General features: G+C 42.6%; 1 protein-coding gene across 1 annotated transcript in view; it reads left to right on the forward strand.

The window, feature by feature from the left end:
- Positions 1–5,764: 5,764 nt before the first annotated feature.
- The window catches only part of LOC122733978 (zinc finger protein 420-like), a 50,256-nt gene continuing 31,701 nt past the window's right edge, over positions 5,765–24,319 (forward strand). Inside the window, 4 exon segments of the mRNA XM_043974672.1 lie at positions 5,765–5,913; positions 7,380–7,506; positions 13,245–13,346; positions 14,435–15,800. Coding sequence (XP_043830607.1) covers positions 5,884–5,913; positions 7,380–7,506; positions 13,245–13,346; positions 14,435–15,800 — 1,625 coding nt within the window. The 5' untranslated portion in view covers positions 5,765–5,883.

Genomic DNA, 24,319 nt, shown 5'->3' on the forward strand with positions numbered 1-24,319 from the left:
GTATCTGAAGCTGGATTTGGGCTCAAGAAGATGAGTCTTCCTGATTTATCTGGTGCTCTATCCACTGTGCCACCTAGCTGCCCCTAGAGAGAAGAGGTAATCAAAGATGATGGTAGACAATGTCAAAGCTGCAGAGATGAAGATTGAGGATAAAAAAAAGAGTTAGAGGAAAGGAAGGACATGGAATGATAACTAGTAGTGATGAATGGATTGTGAAGGGGGTTTTGAGGGTGTAGGTGACATGGGCATGTTTGAAGACAATAGAGAAGTAACCAGTACACAGAGAATGAAATGAGAGTTGGGATGATAGAGGGGACAGTCCCCTAGAGAACATGAGATAGAATGGCATCGTCTGTGCATACAGAAGAGTGTGTGATGGTAAGGACAAGGGCCACCTTATGTGAGACAGGTGAAGGAGAAGATAGTGGCAGAAGGCATCTGGATGATGTGAGATGAGAAGGCTCTCTTGGGGAAGGCCCCCTTTTTAGGCTATTGCCCTAATGCAGGTCATCAAGACCATTGCAGTAACCTCCTTTACGTTTCTGCAGTCTTCCCTTCATGCTGCTCCCAGAGTAATGCTGGATCCTGTCACAAAATTCCTTTGCAAAATCTCAAGTGATTTCCTGTTGCTTTCTAAGTCAAGTGGAAACTGACTATAGCTTAAGGCTCCCCATGATCTGGTACGAATTGCCCTTTCCAACTTTATCTCCTACTTCCATATATGTATTGGACATTCCAGCCAAAGTCTATCCTCTGCCACCCAAACGTGTACTGCTTGTCCATTTCCATGCTTTTGCTCAGACTTCCCTATACCTGGCCTGCTCTTCCCTACTATATTTGCTTGTTGATATGCTTCCCTACCCAATGGCTCCTTCCAGTAGCCTTCCCTGAGCCTCCCTTCAGACTATACAAGGACTATTTTAAAAATCCATAATGCTTATGTTTAATAATATGTTATAGCTGTTTGGGTTAGTGTCTTTTCTCCTGAACCCTTAAGTTCCTCCTTGATAGAAGGGAACTATTTCTTTCTTTTTTTTTAAACGTTCTTTTTTTGTTTTGTTTTGTTTTTGCTGGGCATTGAGGGTTAAGTGACTTGCCCAGGGTCACACAGCTAGTAAATGTCAAGTGTCTGAGGCCGCCTTTGAACTCAGGTCCTCCTGATTCCAGGGCCAGTGCTTTATCCACTGCGCCACCTGGCTGCCCCGGAAGGGAACTATTTCTTAGCTAAATTTTACCATATCATAATTCTTTGTACAAGATAGCACTTAAATGCCTGTTTTTTTTTCTGATATAAATGCTGGTTATCTTTTGGATCCCAGCTGGTTTGGTACCATCAAGTTCTTTGGAACATTATAAAGGATCTTAAGGTTACTGTTCATTAAGATTTGAGGTTGGGGCAGCTAGATGGCGCAGTGGATAAAGCAGTGGCCCTGGAGTCAGGAATACCTGAGTTCAAATCCGGCCTCAGACACTTAACACTTACTAGCTGTGTGACCCTGGGCAAGTCACTTGACCCCAATTGCCCCACTAAAAAAAAACAAAACAAAAAATAAGATATGAGGTTCTACTGAAAACTTGGATTGCAGGAGTAGATATCCAGACCAGGAGAGTTAGCATCAGATCAGTAAAGCAAGCGAACGGCATGGAGCTGACTTTCTTACTCCCTCTGTCCTCCCAAAATTTGGCCCTTTCTCCTCATGACCCAGCCGTGCCACGAAGGCCCACCAAACATGTAAAACCTTGAGAGTGTAGATTAGGGGAAGACTGTGCTCATTAGAGCTTCCATGTTCTCTCCAGTGTAAGCCCCACACTTGTCTGCCAGGTGCTGGATGTGGCCCTCACTGAGTTGCAAATCTATTGAAGAATATCTTTTTCCTGCCCACCCACCGTGGCTGCTATGTGTAGGGCATTTCCCAAGACCTAGAGCTGGAAAGAGCCTTGGAAATCACTTCAATCCTTCCTATTTTTCAGGTAAGGAATCTGAGACCCAGTGAGGTTAAGTGATTGCTCACCTTCGCCCATGTGAGTGACATAAGACTTGTGGAACATGAATGTGGTTGAAGCATGGGGAGAATAATCCTAGCTAGCAGGTCATAAGCCTTCCTAGCTGAGTGACTAAGGGCAGATCTAGTCTACTTTCTGTCAATTCCTAGGCAGCTAAGCTGGTATGGATCTTACGGGAGGATAGCCAATACTGGTTCCCAATCAGAATGTGCTCCCTAGGGGTACAATGTTCACCACTTTGACTACATGAAGATTTGGCTGCAAGCCAGTAGTTTCCAATGTGTGTGGATCTCTGTGAATTCCCCGGCATTCTTGGGCCACAGACTCAGGAGGGCTTGGGTTCAAATCCTACCCTTGAAATGAGCTAGATGACCATGGGCAAAGTCAGTGCTCTAAATATCAGTTTGCTCATCTCTCAAGTGGGCGTAAGAATATCTGTAGGGCCATCAAGCACTACAGGGCCGTTCCCTATTCACTGAGGTTCAAATGAGGTAATGTGTAGAACATGCTTTGGAAACTTGAAAGCAGTCAAGCATTCAAGCCTTACCCTGTGCCAAGAACACATGGGAAATAAAGCTGGAAAAACAAAGAAAGGCAAAAGCAGCCTGTGCTTTAATAGAGGAGACCACTAATAAATAGGTATATCTGAGACATGGCACATATCACAGATGGTATCACTTTGGGGATTTGCCTCAGGATCATGATTTCCTCCTCCAACGGCCATTTCTGCAAGTAGCAGTGCTGGCCTGGGTATTCAAGGACAACTTGGATCGATTCAGATACTAGATGACTAGTATCTGGGGAGCAGATGTCTTTGAGACATGCCACTTTCTTATGGTCTGGCTGGTAGCTGGGGGCAGAACATGGCACTTCTTCAAACTGCACTTATGCCCCCTGTCAATCAAAGTAAAAACCAGCACATGAAGTTGATTCCTAGGGAGTGGGATGAAAGAAAATGGGAGGGTTTATTAAAACTTTGGCTACAGTCAAGGACATGACTCGGAACTCTTAAATTGCTGAACAAACTCAGGTAGGTTGAATGGCTACAGTTGCCTGGACTATTTCACAAACAGGCATGGATCCACGGCACTGAAAGCCAATGGAAATCCTGCCCTCCTGGAGTTCAGAAGGAGGTAACATCTTCCATTATTCCTTGCCATTTGGAGTTGGTTCCTTGGACTAAAGGGGTTTTGTGTAAATATTGAATAAACTAGTGAATGCTGAAAGCAACTGATGCATTTAAGGGAAGAATCTGTGATTCCAAGGAAACATGGAAAGGGAGTTAGGGGCAACAGGACAATGGTACTTGGGGGAGAGATAGGTGTCTCAAATATGATCTTTGTGAAGAGGGATTAGTCTTTTTTTGTTTGTTTTTTGGTGAGGCAATTGGGGTTAAGTGACTTGCCCAGGGCCACAGCTAGTAAGTGTCAAGGTCTGAGGCCAGATTTGAACCCAGGTCCTCTTGAATCCAGGGCCAGTGCTCTATCCACTGTGCCACCTAGCTGCCCCAGGACAATGGTACTTGGATACCTAAGGGGTCTGGATGAACAGGGCTGGTTGGTTTCCCATGTCCAAGGTCACATACAACAAAGTGTTAGTCAACTGGGAAACTGGGACCTTCCAGGTATAGAATATCCAAAGAAATGGGGTTACAGGGCAGAAGTAAGGGTGGCAGCAGACTAAGAAGAAACATCTAGGATCTAGACAACTTTTTGGATGGGGGAAAGGTAGGCCAGAAACAGCTGAGCTTTGGGGTTTGGTTTTGTCTTCCAAACTGTGACACACACCCCTGCTTGCGAGTCTCTTAGTAATCTTTGCTTTAGAGAGGCAGGGTTGGGTTGATGAGTGAGGTGTAGAATTGAGCTCAGAAGTTTCTCTGGGTTCCCCAAATTGTCTAATACAGGGCTCTTTTCTGTGTAATAGGATGGGGTTGTCCATTCAGAACCCTAATTAGTATCACCAGGCAGAACAGAATGAAGGTAGTCTAGGATCCCTGGATAGGAAGGTCTATGATTTTCACTGGAGCAGGAGCCCTAAGAGATTTCTGTTAGCCATTGAAACAATCCAGAGGACTCTAGAACCCTGATTGCCATCAGAGTTCAGAGCAACTGGCTGACATCCTTCAAGTGTAGAAGATCTCGTGGTGAAGCTTCTTTGCAACTGTCATTCTAGCATCATGGGGGAACCAAGGTGGTAAAGCATTGTCAGTTGACTTTCATTTGCCAGTGATTAGAGAAGCACTGAGTCCAAGGGGAGAAGGAGGGTGGGAATGGAATCTTTATCCAATCAACCCCAAATCACTTTCTTCAAAGCAGTGAAATAGAGGTTGCGATGGAGAGCAGACATTTGTGAGAGAAGGGTGGTCACTCCTGGTTAGGAGGTAAGATAGTGAGAGTGTGTTGGGGAACTGTATGCTTACGTGTTTGAACCTGCCTCTAAAGCTTTAGCCTTTTCTGGTGACTGCACCGATTCTCTGTTTCTGTCATACCCTGATGTGTCAGCATTATCATGGGTCAAGTCAACTTTAGGCTCAGATAGCTTGAAGAAAAGGGGAAATAGTGGCAAAAAGACATGTAAGGCAGGTGATATAATAGTTTTGGTGGGCAATGGTGAGAATCTATAGCAGAAAATGGGACTAGAAAGGCCAAGATAAGTCCTAGAGATATTGAAGATAATAAAACTGGCACCCATTGGCTATGAGAGAGCCAAAGGGAACTCCACAGTTTTAAATGGGTGTTTGGGTAAATGGTGGTACCACTAAGCTAGTGAAGTCAGAAGGATGAGAAGGTTTAAATGGAGGAAACGATAAGCCCAGTTTTATATATGTTGATTTGGGGGCATCTCTCGGACATCCAAGTGAAGCTGCTCTTACACATAGTTGTAGATAAAAGATTGGAGCTCAGAAGGGAGGCCTTGGAATCCGTGCTCGGGGAGTAAATGAGCTTGTCCTGGGAAAGAGTATATATAGAGAAAAGAGTATATTTAGAATCAATAGACAAAAGCTTGGGAAATAGCAACGGTAAGGAGTTCAGATGATAGGAGCCAGTGAAAAAGACCTAGAAGCAGTGGTTAGAGAGCTAGGAAAGCACCCCATGAGCATATGTGATGCCAAGGAGGAGAAAATACTAGTAGGGAGGTGGTCAATGTTATGCTACAGAGAAGTCTGGGAGGGTGAGAACTAGAAAACAAACCTTTGGAATTATGTAACCTCAGAACAATTTCATTAGAGTGGTAGGTGTTGAAGTCTGATCACAATAGCTTGAGTTGAGAGTGGATAATGAAGAAGTTTGACAGTGAAGGAAAGGGAATGGCCAAGTGGAATAGTAGTTTGATGGGGAAGCAGGGTCAAGAGAAGGCTTTTAGGGTGAAATAGACATGGACGTGTTTTAGGTAGATGGGAAAGATGAAAGATTCAGGAGAGGTGATGATTACAAGATCCCAGGAGAGGCAGGAGTGAGTGGGATCGAGGGCATATGATAGAGAAATTAACATTAGTGATGGATGCTAATGTTGAAGGACAGATTGGGCTATGAAGCTGATTTTAAAAAGAGGTGGGTAGTTAAGGGACTTCAGGTCAGATGGTCTCAGTCTTCTGAATGAATCCGGAGGGTGTAACTGTAGGAAATGGGGGCATGTTTAAGTGTGAGAGGGGAGGAAAAAAAGATTGGAATGATTGCTTTGGGGAATGAGAATTGATAAGGAAGAATAAAAGGAATGTCAAGCAGTAATGCATTGTAATGGGCCACAGAATCAGCTCAGTTTAAATAGGTTTTAATAATCCAGGCAGGATGAGGCTATAGGGCAAGACTGATCTTACTCATTACTCTTTGCACTTTCCTTAGCTCCATCTAACTGCGCAGAAGCAAAGGAGACAAGCTGATGACAGGTGCTCTGACAGCCAGATCCCAGGTGAGCTGTGGCTCCCTCTAGTGTTCCCAAGTTGTCATCACCACCAGCTGAGTTTATTCTCAACATCTTTCAGAGATGTACCCTCCTAGAACCAGAACCCTGCTTCTAATCATTAGGAGTTGCTAGGTGATGGGTGTTGGCTACTATTATTATCTCCATTTTATGGGTGGAGAAAATCAATGTATGAAGAAAGCATTTACTACTACCGGTCCGATTAGTGTGAATAATGAATCCCCCAAATAATTGCATTATTTGAATTTATGCTGCATGTTTCCATTGGCTTGGAGCTAGTTACCATATTTTACATAATCATAACTTCAAGTAGTGCAAATTTGAATACATGTGGCCACTTCCATGCTGGGCATTGGGGATCCAAATAGAAAAGTAAGAGAATTCCTGATCTCAAACTCAGATTCTAATGGAGACAACATATTTGGGCAGTTTCAGCTGCAAGTCAGATGCAAAGGTGCCATGGTCTTTTGCGTGCAGTGGCAAAGTAGATGGCAGTATTTCTTCTAATGTCATTTCCACAGAGAAGATCATGTCGGTTTCTGATGTGGAAGTATTTGACAGTGCCAAGGACTCTGGTGACAAGAACTTGCCTTTGTGGGTGTTCAGTAACTGTGTCCATAGCACCTACAGGAGCAACGGCCAAGCTACATCTCCAAAAGGGGTCACTTCCTAGGATGATAGCTCTGGATTCTGGGTTGTAAGCATTGCTATTCCTGGGGCAGCTAGGTGGCACAGTAGATAGAGCACTGGCCCTGGATTCAGGAGGACCTGAGTTCAAATCCGGCCTCAGACAGTTGACACTTACTAGCTGTGTGACCCTGGGCAAGTCACTTAACCCCCCATTGCCCAGCAAAAAAACCAACCAAACAAACAAATATTAGTTAAGCATTGCTATTCCTGAGGCTCTTGGGTATAGGACCCTGGAGTGTCTCCATCAGAATCTGAAGGGAGATGGTGGTTGTGGTGGTGGTTGTGGTGGTGGTTGTGGTGGTGGTTTAGCCTGTCTGGCACATGTTACCTCTAGTCTCTCAGGATAGCCTCTGGCCTGCCTGCCTTGTGAGTGACATTTGGTTGGCACTTGGTGGGGATGGATGAACCTTTCTCTATAGGAATTGTCTCCCTGGATGTGAGGGTTGGGCTAGAAGCAAGGTTAGTGGTCTAAAAGGTGCTGCCATTCCCAGGGCTCTTCTGCTTATATGCCTGTTGGTGGCAACTGCTTAACAGTTGTTGCTGGTAGTGATGAGTTGACATGCAGTTAAATGGGCAATCTATAGAACCTGTTTATTTATATTTTGAGCCAGGCATTGGAACTTAGGTTCCCTGACAGCTAATTAGATGTTTCCCACTCTCCCTTGTATCCACCTTTTCTTTAATATATTCTGCTACCCCCACATCCCTGGCCAGTTAGCCACGTAAAGTTGAGAGATCTTAGCTCTCTATTCTGGTGCTTTTAGGAGCTGGTGACATTTGAGGATGTGGCCATCTATCTCACAGAGGAGGAATGGGCACTACTGGACCCTGCACAGAGGAGGCTCTACAGGGACGTGATGCTGGAGAATTATGGGAATGTGCTTTTAGTAGGTAAGTGTTCTCTGCCATCCCACTCAGTACATAAGACTCTAATTTTTAGTTTTCTCATTTTTTTTTTTTTTGCGGGGCAATGAGGGTTAAGTGACTTGTCCAGGGTCACACAGCTAGTAAGTGTCAAGTGTCTGAGGTCGGATTTGAACCCAGGTCCTCCTGAATCCAGGACTGGTGAATCCACTGTGCCACCTAGCTGTCCTTCCTCATTTTTTTTTTTTTTTCAGTGAGGCAATTGGGGTTAGGGTCACACAGCTAGTAAGTGTTAAATGTCTGAGGCCGGATTTGAACTCAGGTACTCCTGACTCCAGGGCCGGTGCTCTATCCACTGCGCCACCTAGCTGCCCCCCCTCCTACCTGCCCCCCCTCATTTGTTAATAACACAATGATATGAAAAATTCTATAATCAATTAACAGGCATTTAAGTGGTTACTATGTGCCCTAGGGCAGCTGGGTGGTGCTGAAGTAGATAGAAGTTTGGGGCCTGGAGCCAGGAAGATTCATCTTCCTGAGTTCAAATCCAACCTCAGACACTCACTGGCTGTGTGACCCGAGGCAAGCCACTTCACCCTGTTTTCTTCAGTTTCTTCATCTGTAAAATGAGCTGGAGAAGGAAATGGCAAAGCACTGCAGTATTTCTGCCAAAAAAAAACCACCCAAATGGAGCCACAAAAGGTCAGATATGGCTGAAATAATACAACAACAACAACAACATGCCTTATGCTATGCTAAGTGCGGGGACAAAAAGAAAGTGATAGTTACCCTGTCTGATGTGCACTTACAAACGTCATAAAAATTAGAAGCGTTTTAAAAAACAGTGAATAATGTGGTTCTTTGGCAAATCTATGATTTCATTTGTATAGATCTCCCTCCACAGACTGCAACTTTTCCACACATTAGGCCCCAGAATATCACACAGCCTCCCAGATAAGATCCATAACCACACAAAGGGTTTGACCTAACCACCTTCATTAGAAAAACCAAATGAATGAAGAATGCTTAGTGAAGTTAGATGGGCAATTTATAGAACTTATACATGCATGCATGCATACATACACACACACATACATATACACATATATGTACATATATATGTATAATGTATATGTTGTTGCTAAATCATTTAGTCGTGTTCGACTCTTTAGGATCCTGTGTACCATTTTGAGCGAGGATACTGGAGTGGTTTGCCATTTCCTTCTCCAGTGAATTAAAGCAAACAGGTTAAATGACTTGCCCAGGGTCACACAGCTAGTAAGTGCCTGAAGCCAGTTTTGAACTCAGGTATTTCTGACTCCAGGCACAGTACTTTATTCACTGTTCCACCTTGATGCCTCATAATGGATAGATAGATAGAGATAAAAATATAGATACACACAGATATAATATATTGAACAGATACTGCAAATAGACAGTGAGTTGGACTCAGAATTAAAAGAGGAGAAAGAGAACAGGGAAATTCTTTTGGAAATGATAAAGCTGCATTAATGACCCTCCAACACTCGGAAGTAAAGGCCCACTTGCCATACCTTCTTTTTTTTTTTTTTTTTTTTTTTCAGGCAATGGGGGTTAAGTGACTTGCCTAGAGTCACACAGCTGGTAAGTTTCAAGTGTCTGAGGCCGGATTTGAACTCAGGTACTCCTGAATCCAGGGCCGGTGCTTTAACCACTGCGCCACCTAGCTGCCCCCTTGCCATACCTTCTTAGCCTTTGTAATTCTTGTCCATATTTGGCCAGAAATCCTTTCTAAGTGATTACAAGGGGCAAATTTATATTCAGTAAATTTTCATTTTTTTTTTCATTTTAGAAGGCTATCAATACTCTCCTGTCCTTATACCTGACTACTAAGAGTGATTCCGTGGAGTATTTAGCATGTACTGCTTGGTCACCACACCTAAAGAAGGACATTAATGACCTGGAGGGAATGTCTAGAAAGAGACATCTGAAATGATCAAAGGGGTGAAGGTTAGGGAGAGTCTTCATACAAGGGAAGAACATTAAATGAGAACTTTTAAGTACAGGGTGTCCCAAAAGTCTTAGTGAAATTTTAAGCTTTAGTATCTTTAATGCTTTAAAACTTGACTAAGACTTTTGGGACACCCTATATTGAGAAACAAAGGCCAAGACACGGGACATAATTCAAGGTTTGAAAATCTTGAAGCATATAAAAAGGATGTCCATGGCCCCGTGGAGCAAGGTGCCACCCCTAAGCAATTGAAACAGAATTCCAAGACAAATGAAAGTAAATAGGACTTTACATGGCAGCAAAATAACACATTTAACAGAATTATAAAGACTCTTTCTGTGTAATCCATAAAGTTTGAATGGGAGTTTTTTATGTGATGCTATCCCAAATTAGACTTGATTTGCTTCATTCAGAAGCTGTTTCCTTGGCAGATTATTAGAAAATATTAGGAACCTCTCTGGCTTGTGACACACCAGATTACTTGGACTGAGGTGGGGATTAGTCATATTTCTGGACTGTGAGGATATCCCTTCTCCACTTTGTAGACTTGAAAACCAAACTTTTTTTTTTTTTTTTTTGTGAGGCAATTGGGGTTAAGTGACTTGCCCAGGGTCACACAGCTAGTAAGTGTTAAGTGTCTGAGGCTGGACTTGAACTCAGGTACTCCTGAATCCAGGGCCGGTGCTCTATCCACTGCGCCACCTAGCTGCCATCAAACTTCTTTTTAAAGAAATTCATTCTCTAGAAATCTCTTAATGTTAGAACTGCAATGATATATTCATTTTATATATCGGGATGGTAGCGATTAAATGACATGGCTAAATCATGAAGTTGATTAGTGGCAGAGCTGAAATTTGAACCTGAGTCTCCTAAAACCTAAACCAGTGCTCTTTTCATTCACTGGACTGCATTGCCACACTTTTCATTTAGCGCCCATCCCTTGCAATCTGGCTTCCATGATCAACCCTGTACTGAAACTGTCAGTCAACAAGCATTTATTAATCATTTATCATGTTCCAGACACTGTGTCAAGTGCTAGGGTTACAAAGAAAGGCAAGAATAGTCCCTGCCCTCAAGAAGCTTATATTCTAATAGGGAAGACAATATGTACATACAAGAAATATATAGGTTATATGTGTATGTGTGTGTGTGTATAGGTAGTATGTATATAGGTAATTTGGGAAAAAAGCACTAGCATGGGTGAGAAAGAATGACAGTTGGGACAGACTAGGAAAGGCCTCCTGTAGAAAGTGAGATTTGAGCTGAGTGTTGAAGGAAGCCATGGAAAGTAAGAGGCAGAGAAGGGTGAAGGAGCAGAGACATTCTGGGCATAGGAGATGACAGCCGGTGTAGAGCCATGGAGTCAGGAGATGGAATCATGTTGATCAGGGAACAGCAAGGAGGTCGGTGTAGTGGTATCATAGACTCTGTGGAGGGGAAGAAAGGGTAAAAAGATCAGGAAAGTGGGAAGAGGCCAGTATTTAAATGCCAAATAGAGGAACTTATATCTTACCTTAGAGGTAATAGGGAGTCACTGGAGTTTACTGAGCAGAATGAGAACATGGTTAAGCCTGTTTTGCTTGTTCTTTCCAAGATCACTAATGACTTCATCAGTCAATTCAATGGCTGTGTGTGTGTGTGTGTGTGTGTGTGTGTGTGTGTGTGATTCTTAATTTGACCCTACTGTCCACCCTTTCTTGAAATCCTCTCCTCTCTCTGCTTGTCTGTTGCTTTGCAATGTCCCGGTTCTTCTCCTACCTCTCTGATCATTCTCTAGAATCCCAGACTCCGAATTGGAAGAGGCCTCAGAGGCTCACCTAGAATTCCTTATAGAGCACATAATAGATATATGGCCATCCAGACTTTGCTGGAAGAATTCCATTGAGGAGGAGGCCCATTTCCATTCTAGAGAGCTCTAATTGTTAGGACATTTTCCCTGACATCGACATTTTGCATCTTAGCCACTTGTACCCATTATTCCTGGTTCTCTCCTTTGGGGCCATGCGACTGCCCTCCAGATAACTGAAGGTTGCTAATTTGTCCTCCTGAAATAGTCACTTCACAGGTTCCCCAGTTGGACTTCCGATGAAGCAGTTCTGCATCCAAATCTTGTCCTGGACGCTTATTAGCTGTGTGACTTATTAGCTGATTAGATACTTGACATCTCAGTGCCTCGGTTTTCCTCATCTGTAAGATGAAGGGGTTGAAAGTTGGAGGCCGGGGAAAGCTAGGTGGCGCTGTAGATAGAGCACTGGCCCTGGATTCAGGAGGACCTGAGTTCAAATCTGGTCTCAGACACTTAACACTTACTAGCTGTGTGACCCTGGGCAAGTCACTTAACCCCAATTGCCTCACCAAAAAAAAAAAAAAAGAAAGAAAAAAGAAAGTTGGAGGCCTCTAAGTCTCTGTTCCCATAATCCCTTCTCTGGATTCTGTCCAGTTTATCTGTGTCCTATCCGAAGTGGGGCACCTAGAACTGAGCTAATACTTCAGATGCAGTCTACCTAGGCCAGCTGCACACAGCTCTGCCGCCATCTGCCTGATCCTGGGTATTCTATTCTGTTTCTGAAAATGACCTAAAATTGCATTAGCTCCTTGCTGCTAATTGATATTGAGCCACATCTCCAGATCTTCTAAGACAAGCTGCTATCTCACCATTCCTGCCCTGCAAAGGGATTTGGAGTCCCAGGTCCTATTGACCTCAAGCTAGTCACTTTATCTCCACTGGATCTCCTTCATCTGTAACATGAGGACGTTGGACTCGAAGCCTTCATTCTATGATCCTTTGATTCCTGTCACCTCTCTGAAGTTTCTGCCTTATTTCTGTGATGTGTTAAACCCTCAGTGAACTTGAGCTCAGGGATGAACATTCCCAATTCTTGTATCCTAAAACAGGGCATTTTTCTGTTCCCTAGTCTCAGGTCATTGGTTTGGTCTTTATAGAGGAGGGGAAGGAATAAGCATTTATGTAGTGCCTACTATTTGCCAGGCACTAATTAAGTGCTTTATAAATATTATTTCATTTGATATAGAGGTGAAGACGGGGATTCCTGCAACTATCTCTGGATTTGTCTCTTCCCATCTCCAGTGAGTCCCTATAGGAAAGTTTTCTATATTCTGTGGAAGTCTCAAAGTCCATATCTCAGGACCCAAGAGTTCTTTTCTGCCCAGATCATGTGCTCCTTGAGATTGACCCATGCCTACCACTGGCCCCTCTAGCTAGAACATTGCTGAAGCCCCTGTAGAGAGGTCTAGCTTCTTCCTTACAGTTTGTATGATATTCCTATGTATATTTCTTATACCCAATCCCTGAACATCCAGTTTCTGTCAAGTCACAAGAATTTATTAAGTGCCTACTATGTGCCAGGCATCATGCTCAACATTGGGAATATAAAGAAAGGGAAAAGAAAAAATAGAGAAAAGATGAAAAAGTCTGTTCTCAAAGAGCTCCTATTCTCTTTTCTTTTTTCCTTTTTTTTCTTTTTGGTGAGGCAATTGGGGTTAAGTGACTTGCCCAGGGTCACACAGCTAGTAAGTGTCAATCATCTGAGGCTGGATTTGAACTCAGGTACTCCTGACTCCAGGGCCAGTGTTCTATCTACTGTGCCACCTAGCTGCTCCAAAGAGCTCCTATTCTAATGGGGGAGACAACATGAAAACAACTATATATTGGAGGTGATTTTCCGAGGGAAGGTGCCTGGGCTTGAGCTCTGCCCTGCAGGGCTCTGGGTCCTCAAATCAAACAGCAATCATCTGCTTCCTTTCTCATGATCAGGCTTTCCAGTTTCCAAACCGGACCTAATCTCTCAGCTGGAGCAAGGGCAAATTCCATGCGTGCCATTTCCACCCAGAATGAAGATTCCAATGATTCATGTTGGTGAGTAAGGGAACCGCATGAACATCTATGGGAATCAAGAGGCATAAGAACTGGTGGATGAAGGTAGGGACAGTCTTAAGTTACTGGACGGTGAGGAATCCCCAATACCACTTGAGCTCCCCAGGTATTTGGATGCTATAAGTTCCATGACCTCCTTTCTCACTCTTGGATTCCAGGGCTACTTTTTTCTACCCAGATGTCCACAAGGGAATACTCATCCCCTTGTTAAGCCAAAGCAGTGGTACAACTCTTAGTTCCACTCACTTATTTGGACTATAAAGTGACTGGCCCAAGGTCACTTAGCTGATGAGTGATAGTGCCAGGATTCAAAACCAGGTCTTCTAACCCCCAATTCAGTGCTCTTTCAGCTACACCAACAGTTTCTCATGGAAGAAAATAGTTGCTCCCATCATTGCCCTTCCTCCATGCTCAGAGTTATGTCTTTGTACTTCTGTTGACCATCATTCCCACATTCCTTCAAATTTCATCTTCAACTAATTCACCTTCTCTTTTCCCTTTCCTACCCCTTTTTACTCCTTTAATCCATTTTATCTTTACCACCCCTGTCAATCACAAGATTCTTTTTCATCCTTTGGGGTTATTTTTTTCCTTTGTCATTCATTCCTGAATATTTTTATTCTGTGGGCTTGCTTGTTTTCTTCTCATTCCTTAGCTAGCTATTGCCTTGTTTATATTTATTTGGTTTGGGTGATTGTATGGAATGCAACATGGCTTAGCAGATAGAGAGCTGGCTTGGGTCCAAAGCCTACCTTGACCACATTAGCTGTGTGTGATTCTAGGTGAGTCACTTTAACCTCTGAGTAAATTCTGAGTTTATGAATTAAATAGTTGTTGCTGATTTGCATTTGTTGTGAGAGCTTCCTTATTCCAATGAAATCACAGGTCCCAATCCCTCTCTACTCCTAACACTACCACTTCCTTCCTCCCATGGAATATAGTCAAAAATGTAAAGATCCATTAAGTATTACTTCATTCAGTGATTTTCTTGTCCCTTATTTCAGATGACCTCTTTCCTTTCTCCCAACATAAAGAAAAGTGAATTTGCTGTCCTCTTTGTATTATTTCAGGTTATGGGATTGAGTCTGAAAATAAAGTGTCTATTCCAAAGCAAGACATTGCTGAAGAAGGCAAAGCGCAGAGTATGTTATTGACCAAACCTCCCAGGGCCAGTTGCCATAACATTGAAGAAAATTCTGACCATGACTCTAGACTGGACCAACATTCTGTAAACACACTGAAGGAGGAACCAAGGTGCCCTCTTTGCCAGGAGACAGATTTCAAGCAGGTGACTGGTATTTATAGCAGTGGCCTTAAAGTAAGAAGAGGGCATGAATGCATTAAGAGTGATGTTAGCTCAAACTCTGTTACACAACAGAGATATCCCATCCGAAAGAAATCCAAGGTCTGTGATTCATTTCACCGCTGCTTTATGAGACGTCAGAGTAAGCACAAGGGAGAGCAAAACCATGAATGTGCTACATGTGGGAAAGCCTTCAGCAGGAACTCAAGCCTTCTGGAGCATCAGAGAATTCACAGTGGAGAGAAACCCCACAAATGTCGTGAATGTGGGAAAGCCTTCAGCAGGAACTCAAGCCTTCTGGAGCATCAAAGAATTCACAGTGGGGAGAGACCCTATAAATGTAATGAATGTGGGAAAGCTTTCAACAGGAACTCCAGCCTTCTGGAACATCAGAAAATTCACAGTGGTGAGAAACCCTACAAATGTAAGGAATGTGGCAAAACCATCAGTAGAAAATCAAGCCTCATTGAACACCAGAGAATTCATAGTGGGGAGAAACCCTATAGATGCAGCAAATGTGGGAAGGCCTTCCGGGGACACTCAGACCTTTCTAAGCATAAGAGAATTCATACTGGAGAGAAACCCTATCAATGTAAAGAATGTGGTAAAGCTTTCAGAATTAGGTCAGGCCTTACGAGCCACCATCGGATTCATACAGGAGAAAAACCATATACATGTAACATATGTGGCAAAGGCTTTAGGGCACAGTCAGACCTTATTAAGCATCAGAGCATTCATACAGGAGCAAAACCCTATGAATGTAGGCAGTGTGGGAAAGCCTTCAGGGTGAATTCAGATTTTGTTAAACACCTGAGAATTCATACAGGAGAGAAACCTTACGAATGTAATGAATGTGGGAAAGCCTTTCGGGTCAGTTCAGGTCTTATTAGCCACCAGAGAATTCATACAGGAGAAAAACCCTATCATTGTAATGAATGTGCTAAAAGTTTTAGGGGGCACTCAGACCTTATTGAACACCAGAGAATTCACACTGGAGAGAAACCCTATGTATGTCATAAGTGTGGGAAAGCCTTCAGGGGGAACTCGGACCTTAGTAAACATCAGAGAATTCATACAGGAGCAAAACCCTACGGGTATAAGAAATGTGGGAAAGCTTTTCGAATTGGCCATCAGAGAACTCATGGAAGAAAAACCCTATAATTGTAACAGATATGAGTAAGGCTCATGGGGACATTCAGACCTTATTAAAAAATAACAGTGTTCAATGGTAAGTGTATAGAAATAAAGGTGTAAAAACTTTCAGGGGTCCTTGAGACCTATGAAAAATCAAAGAATGCATTTGGAGAAAAACCCACATGTGGGAAGGCCTTGAGAATGATCTCAGGCCTTAATATTTGTCAAACAATTCTATAAAGAAAAAAAACCCATAAAGAAAAGCTAAAGATGTCAAGGGAGCAATCAGAACTTGCTATATAAGTTGGAGTATGCACACAGAAAGGGAAAAAATGTAACAAATTTGGGGAAACCAGAACTCACAACTTATTGAAGATCAAATAACCTAGAAAATTCATAGTGGAGAAAAATGCTATGACTGAAAGCCTTAAATGGTCAGAATTTCTTAAACACTGGAAATGCAAGGCCTTAGACTTATCCTACTAATATGACTTTATTAACTATCAGGATTTATGTTGGAGAGAAACTCTGGAATGTAATGAATTAGAAATCTACAAAAAGAGTTAAGTCACCAGACAGTACAGACAAAAATACTGTATATATGTAATTAATGAGGAAAGCTTTCAGGAGCTCCTTAGATCTTATTAAGCAACAATAATTAAATGCAGCAGCAAAAGAAAACCACTCTGAATGTAATAGTCACAGTAAAGTAAAGTCCAGGGAAATAAAAACCTAATCAAACATTATTCATAGAGGAAAGAAGTCCTCTAAAAGTGATCAATAAAAGAAATATTCAAGTGATTTTACTTTAACAACCATCAAGTTTCAAAAAGGAGTACAACCTTATGAATGGGGCAGCTAGGTGATGTAGTGGATAAAGCACTGGCCCTGGAATCAGGAGGACCTGAGTTCAAATGCGGCCTCAGACACTTGACACTTACTAGCTGTGTGACCCTGGGCAAGTCACTTAACCTTCATTGCCCTGGCCAAAACAAAACAAAACAAAAAAACCAACACTCCAAAGACCTTATGAATGAGGGAGTGAGGTGAGAGAAAGTTTACACCTCATGCATTATCAGCTAGTGGACAGAGAATAACAGTTTCAAAAAAAAAGATTTTTTAAAATGTTGCCAAGAGTCAGGTAGAGCCCTGACACGTAAGTTGGCTTAAAACTAGCTATGATGAAACTAGATGCAGTCAATGTGGGGAAACTTTCCATACTAGCAAGGATGTACCCAGTGTGGATGGGGATGAGGTTGCAGCTTCCCCCAAAGTTCCCTCCTAGTAGTACCTGTCTATAGTCATTGTGATGTAGTCTGCTTTCTTTATCACCCATATATTTCCAGTAAATTGAGCTTTGCTTCAACCACCAATAGGCCAGGGATTAACCAGCAACATATCAAAATGTAAAGGGCCAACCTGTGTCTAAACGGTAGGAATTTCCCTAATTGAGAGGTTTGGAGAGATTATGATTGAACTCTTACTTTTCATCTAAAATCAACTTTCTGAAGCCAAAGAGGAGGAAACCTCAGGGAGCATCAGATTGTCCCCATAGATGAGCTAATAGAACTGGGTAACACTACGTATAGGAAAATTTCCCAAGAACATCCCACCCTTCAGTACAACTTGGAGATGATTTGCTGTTGAAATCAAGATGCTTCCAAATACATCGTTAATAAGCAGTAAATTGAAAGTTTGCTTTATCACTCTTGGGTTGGGAATTAATGAATCTGCTATCAATAGTCTTAGCAGAGGGTAATGGTATATCAGCCTGTCAACCCAAAGATAGTGGCCCCTAAGATCATCTAGTTTCTTTTGCCATGATAAAACAAACCAACAATTTGGTTTCCTAAGTAGGTTTCTTTTTGACATTTTTTTTTAAGTGAGGCAATGAGGGTTAAGTGACAATGGATAAAGCACCAGCCCTGGATTCAGGAGGACCTGAGTTCAAATTTGGCCTCAGACACTTGACACTTACTAGCTGTGTGACCCCGGGCAAGTCACTTAACCCTCATTGCCCCGCAAAAAAACCCCCAAAAAACCAAACAAACAGACATTTGTACTTCTAACTTGGATTTCAAGCCCAGGCATGACTCCTGATATGGTGGAGAGAAGCAGACAAGACTCTGCATGTCTGACTGACTGACTGACTGGTTATGAGATGGCTCAATAGCTTTAGAGAGGAGAGACATCATTCTTGTTTTGAGAGGCAGGCATATATGGTTCTAAACTCTCTTTGGGACCAACTCCAAGGAGAAGAAAGTGAGACTTTCTTGTAGACATGTAAAGAGAAGCTGGTTACTTAACATGGCTAATTTTCAGCTTGCCTCCTTCGAGACTTCAGTGCACTTCCCATTGGGTGAGATAGGTTGCTCTCTTGGTTGAACAAAGTCTCAAGTGGCTCTCATCTAAAGAGCTCATTCGCTCCTGTGTATTTGTTATAGTCTACTCTGTATAATTCTGATTTCTGTTTGCTCTTTGGATAAATGGATTTACTCGAATCATTATATGTGATGGTCTTTTGTGTAATTAGCATTTGATGGGAAGAGGTGAAGCTTGGAAAAAGGTAGTCTTGGGTGATACCCCTTTAAGGGATGGTGATCAGGGAAGCTAGTAGCTTTTACTTTTTAACAACAACTACAAATTGTTCTGATAGACCAGAAATATTTGAGGGGGCAGTTGTAATTCTAATCCAGTACCACCTCTCAACAGAGAACAACAGAAGGTAGACCTGAAGAAGCCATGTGCTCACTTCTCTTCACCTCCAGAGAGAGGCAGAGGGTTGGGCCAGATTCCAGAGATATCTGTCCATGCCTTCCTCTGATCCACGTTTAGACAAACCATGTTTGGGGCAGTTTACACCTTCTTTTTTTAAATTTAAATTTATTTTTTTCAATTAGCAAAAAAATATGTTCTCTCCTCATTGGAAAAAAAAGGAAGGAAAAATAAAACCCTTATGACAAGTATGGATAGTTAAGCAAATCAAATTTTCACATTGGTCATGTCTAAAAAGTATATCTCATTTTGTACCCCGAATCCACCAACCATTTTATTAGGTAAGGAGTATATCACTGATTCTCTGGAATTGTGGTCGATCCTTACATTAATCAGAGTTAAATCTTTCCAAATTGTTTCTACGATGTTGTGTTACATGCTTATCACAAGCTGCCAAATGGGCATCCTAGTTTAATTAGTTTCTTATATTTGGTTAATGGGAAGCAATTTACCAGGGCCCTGCTTGGTCTTGAGAGAAATAGCAAAATCTGGTTTCTGGATCTGTGAAACTGAGAAAGAATGGGAAACCAAATGGTGGTGCTTCCACCAAGGTATAGAACCCCAGGAGGCCTGAGATGAGATAGCCAGATCATTTTTTTATATTTACATTACTACAGGGGCAGCTAGGTGGTGAGGTGGCTAAAGCAGTGGCCCTGGATGTAGGAGGACCTGAGTTCAAATTGTGACCTCAGACACTTGACACTTACTAGCTGTGTGACCCTGGGCAAGTCACTTAACTCTCATTGCCCTGCCTCCCCCCCCCCATTTACATTAATATGTGTTTTATATCACCTAATTTCCTAATTAAGTCCCTTTGCCCTTCCCTTTCCCCAGTCCCATCCCTTATTGCATATGTGTATATATATATATATATATTTTTTTTTTTTTTTTGCAGGGCAATGGGGGTTAAGTGACTTGCCCAGGGTCACACAGCTAGTAAGTGTCAAGTGTCTGAGGTCACATTTGAACTCAGGTCCTCCTGAATCCAGGGCTGGTGCTTTATCCATTGTGCCACCTAGCTGCCCTGCAAACATTTTAAAAGGGGAAAAAAACGGTTGAACAAAACTAATCAATACATTAAGTCCACCATTAAACATGCATCCTGCATTCATAGTTCCCCACTTCTGTGAAGAAGAAAAGGAGGTCTAATTATAAATTTTGTGGGCATTCTTTACACCATTCATTTTTTTCTTTCTTTTTTTTTCAGTGAGGCAATTGGGGTTAAGTGACTTGCCCAGGGTCACACAGCTAGTAAGTGTTAAGTGTCTGAGACCAGATTTGAACCTAGGTCCTCCTCACTCCAGGGCCAGTGCTCTATTCACTGTGCCATCTAGCTGCCCCCTACACCATTAATTTTTAAAATTGTTTCTATGTGCAATTTTGTCTTTATATTTCATTTTTACCACCTCCCCATCTATTTCATCCTCTGCCACCCTCCCACCAGTTTCATCTCTCTCGGCCCACTCAGCTCACCCATCATTTTCCTCTCCTCACCAAATGAGGTAACGTGTGTGAAAGTGCTTTGCAAGTTTCAAAACGCTATAGGTGTTGTTGGTATCCCATCTCCCTGACCTTGCTGACCTTTTTCAACTTTTCTCAGTCTCTCTCTTCATCTTTCACCCTCTCGCCTGACTCCCTCATTTTCTTCTTCTTCTTCTTTTTTTTTTTTTTTTTGCGGGGCAACAAGGGTTAAGTGACTTGTCCAGGGCCACACAGCTAGTAAGTGTCAAGTGTCTGAGGCTTTCTCTTTTTTTTAATCATAAAAGTATTTTATTATTTTCCATTTACATGTAAAACTAGTTTTCAACATCTGTTTTCATAAGATTTTTAGTTCCAGACTGCAGCTTTCCCTTTCCAACCGGTCACCCCTCTCTCTCCAGACCCTGTTGCCCTTTTCTCGATAGTCTTGTCTTCCCGCCGACCACAGAGACGCCGAGACCTCCACTGTTTCCTAGAGTGGCAATGGAAAAATCCACACGGCCGCCCGCGACCCCACGCGAGACGCTCTCGAGGACGTCGCGCATGGCCGTCCTTTGCGGCTGCGCCCTAGGCCCCCTCCCGCCTCGGGGTGGGGGGGGGAGCTTCGGGCCTGGCCTCGATGGCTCTGGCCTGACGTCAGCTTCCCCTAACGGACCGAGAGCGGAGCGGGGCCTCGGTGTCCTTAGGCGGGGGTGGCCCACCCTCTGTTTTACCAGAGCGGGACGGGGGAGTGAAGCCACGTGGGTGGCAAACTTTACTAGGCCATTGGGTAGGCTAGGTTAGGCACCGAAGCGTATGTGACGTCATTTCACGATTGTGATCGCGACCTCTTTTAGGCCAGGGACGCTCTGAGTTCCGCTTTATCCCGAGCACGGTGCCCAACACAGCTCGCGATTGAAGCTTGTTCCTCGATTGGTAGACGTGCCATCAGTCAAAGATCTATGATAGAGGAATATTCAGGGTGGACCTGGGGGAGTCCTCTTTCCAAACACAGACGCAATCTGTCTCTTCAATTTGAGTAGCAGATTAACCAGCATGCTGTAGTGTCAGGGACCTAGGTTTGCATCCTGGCTACCCCTTAGGACGTGTGTAATTGTGAGCACGTTCCTTCCTCTCCTTGACCCCCAGATTCCTTTCTCTGAGGAGTTTGGACCATTTGACCTCCAAGGCCCATTCCAGTTTTAAGTCTCTGATCCTGATGTGGGATGGAATTTGGGGGCAAACTGATCGTGAGCCGTCCCAAAAGAATTACAAGACTCAGTGACTCAGTTCCCCAAGTTTTATTGCAATACTGTGAGTGACCACAGGGAGAGAACCAGAAAAGTGGAAAGGTATCTCTGGAATAGGGAAAGGAAAGACAATTATATTTATAGTATAGATAAATTGATTTATCAGTCTCATTATAATAATCTCCACTTTAGGGAGGTATAGGGGAGAACTTATCCTAATTTGGAGTTCCTGGGGTCCTAACCAAGGCGCACACCTTTTTCAGTGGAGGTGTGTTTTGGGGGTTTACACATCATAAGGTGTACCTGGAAACAAATCTGGCCTTTTCTGTGCATGTCTCTTTTTGTTTCCCATGGCTAGTTTCACATTTTTCATTAGAATTTCTATAGCCTGTCATTTTATTTAAGGTCTTATTGTTATATGACCTGACCCTTTATGGCCCCATTATGGGTACTGATCACTGTGGGTAAGAGAACCTAGCATCCTGACTTGTAAATTATCCATTAACTGGGGTCTGACTCAGTTTTGGAGCTAATATCTGAATTAAAGCTTGGATCTTAGGTTTTTCTGTTAACCCCTTTTTGCCTCCTACATCAATCCTATGATCCCAACTCTTAAGAGCCTCAAAAAAATGAAGTGAGTTGACTAAGGTCACACAAGCAGTAACAGGTGGGACTTGAACCCAAGTCTTCCTGTCTTCAAATCCTGCATGCCACTCTAAAATACTTCCTTTTGTGTCTGCTGTATTAAATGTAAAAGCCAGTTAGGAATAATTGAGGCAAATTGGGATATGGGGCTGGACTAGGAAACAGAAAGAAGTACCTATTAGAGACATGAAGGCAGATTATGGAGAAATGAGAAGAGAATGAACTGATTTATTTAAAACATTTTCTAAGTGAATTATGTAAATATCGCTTAGCATCCTATAAAATCTCCTTTCTCGAGGTGAGCACCTTTTTTTTTCTACTAATAGAAAAACATTGGGAGAAAACTCAAGGGCCATATGGAAGTAAAAAGTAATTTATCTTAATTTCTTTTTTGAGAAACACATATAAAAGACTAGACTTACCTGCTCTCCCACTGGTATTGGGAGATCCCAGACAAGGAAACTCTTCTCTATCAATCCAAGTTGGCACTTTCTCTGTATCTTCAAAAGTTTTTGAGAAGTTAAGTGACTTGGCCAGGATCACACAGGTGTCCATGACAAGGCTGACTCTCCACTACGCTACGGAGTTTCTTGCTCTTTAAAATAAGAACAGAAAAGAAAACTTTATTAAATGAACACAATCAATATTTTGTTGCCATATTTTTACTTTAATTCTCTATTATAGAAAAATTTGGGGGGGGATAAAGAAGTGGCGGAGGGAGGAAGGAAAGTGACAAGTAGTCACAGAGAAGAAAGGGGAGGAGAGAAAACAGTAAAGTTGAAAATATAGAAGGGACTCTGTGGCCATTTAGTTCAGTTTCCCTGCTATAATATTCCTGATGGGTATTTATTTGTCTAGCCTTTCAGATACTTCTAGTGACAGGGAACTCACTTCCGAACAGGTCCTTTGCATTGTTGTACAGATCTAATTGCTCTTATATTGAGCCCTAATGGGGCAGTGTGGAGGAATTGAAAAAAGGGCTGAGTTTGAAGTCAAGAGGACCTGGGTTGGAATTTTCTTTTACTATTTGCTACATAAATAAAGGCTCTTGTCTTTTATGGGCTTCAATTTCTCGTTTGTAAAATGAAAGAATTAGATTAGGGGATACCTACAGTTTCCTGCAGCTATAAATCCTGTTATGCTAAGAGATGTACCTCCCTGGAAGTTTCACTCACTGACACCAAAGCCCTCTTTCAGAGATCTCATGAGTTCACATGGGCTCGATAATCATTCTTCTTCTTCTTCTTCTTCTTCTTCTTCTTCTTCTTCTTCTTCTTCTTCTTCTTCTTCTTCTTCTTCTTCTTCTTCTTCTTCTCTCTCTCTCTTTTTTTTTTTTGGTGAGACAATTGGGGTTAAGTGACTTGCCCAAGGTCACACAGCTAGTACGTGTTAAGTGTCTGAGGCCCGATTTGAACTCAGGTCCTTCTGAATCCAGGGCCGGTGCTCTATCCACTGCGCCACCTAACTGCCCCTTCTTCTCTTCTTTTTTTCTTTCTTTTCCTTCCTTCCTTCCTTCCTTCCTTCCTTCCTTCCTTCCTTCCTTCCTTCCTTCCTTCCTTCCTTCCTTCCTTCCTTCCTTCCTTCCTTCCTTTCTTTCTTTCTTTCTTTCTTTCTTTCTTTCTTTCTTTCTTTCTTTCTTTCTTTCTTTCTTTCTTTCTTTCTTCCTTCCTTCCTTCCTTCCTTCCTTCCTTCCTTCCTTGCTTTCTTTCTTGCTTTCTTTCTTGCTTTCTTCTTTTTTGCTGGGCAATGAGGGTTAAGTGACTTGCCCAGGGTCACACAGCTAGTAAGTGTCAAGTGTCTGAGGCTGGATTTGCACTCAGGTACTCCTGAATCCAGGGCCGGTGCTCTATCCACTGTGCCACCTAGCTGCCCCCTTCTCTTAATAGTTTTTTTTCCCCAATTACATGTGAAGATAGTTTGTGACATTCATTTTTATAAGATTTTGAGTTCCTCAAATTGTTCTCCTTCCCTCCCTTCCCTGCCCCCTCCCCAAGACTGCAAGCAATCTGATATAGGTTATACCCGTACAATCATGTTAAACATATTTCCACATCAGTCTCAAAGATCATTTCTGCACAGATGATTCCCAGATCTATGTACTTAGCTCTAATCTCTCCTGAGCTCTGGCCTTGAATCACCAGCTGCCATTCCAGTGAGGCATTTCAACCTTAACGGGCCCCAAATGGAATTCATTATCTTTCTCCTTCAAACCTACCACTCTTCTTAACTTCCCTATTTCTGTCAATAAGACATCTTTCCAGTCACTCAAATTGGCAGCCTTATAATCCTCTTTGAGCCTTTACTCTCCCTCACCCTCTTAGCTAGTTGACAACTGGTCTTGACTTTACCTGCACATCTTTTTGTTTTTGTTAAATCCACTTTTTTTTTTT

Source organism: Dromiciops gliroides, chromosome X, assembly GCF_019393635.1.
Source record: "Dromiciops gliroides isolate mDroGli1 chromosome X, mDroGli1.pri, whole genome shotgun sequence".
Taxonomy (NCBI): domain Eukaryota; kingdom Metazoa; phylum Chordata; class Mammalia; order Microbiotheria; family Microbiotheriidae; genus Dromiciops; species Dromiciops gliroides.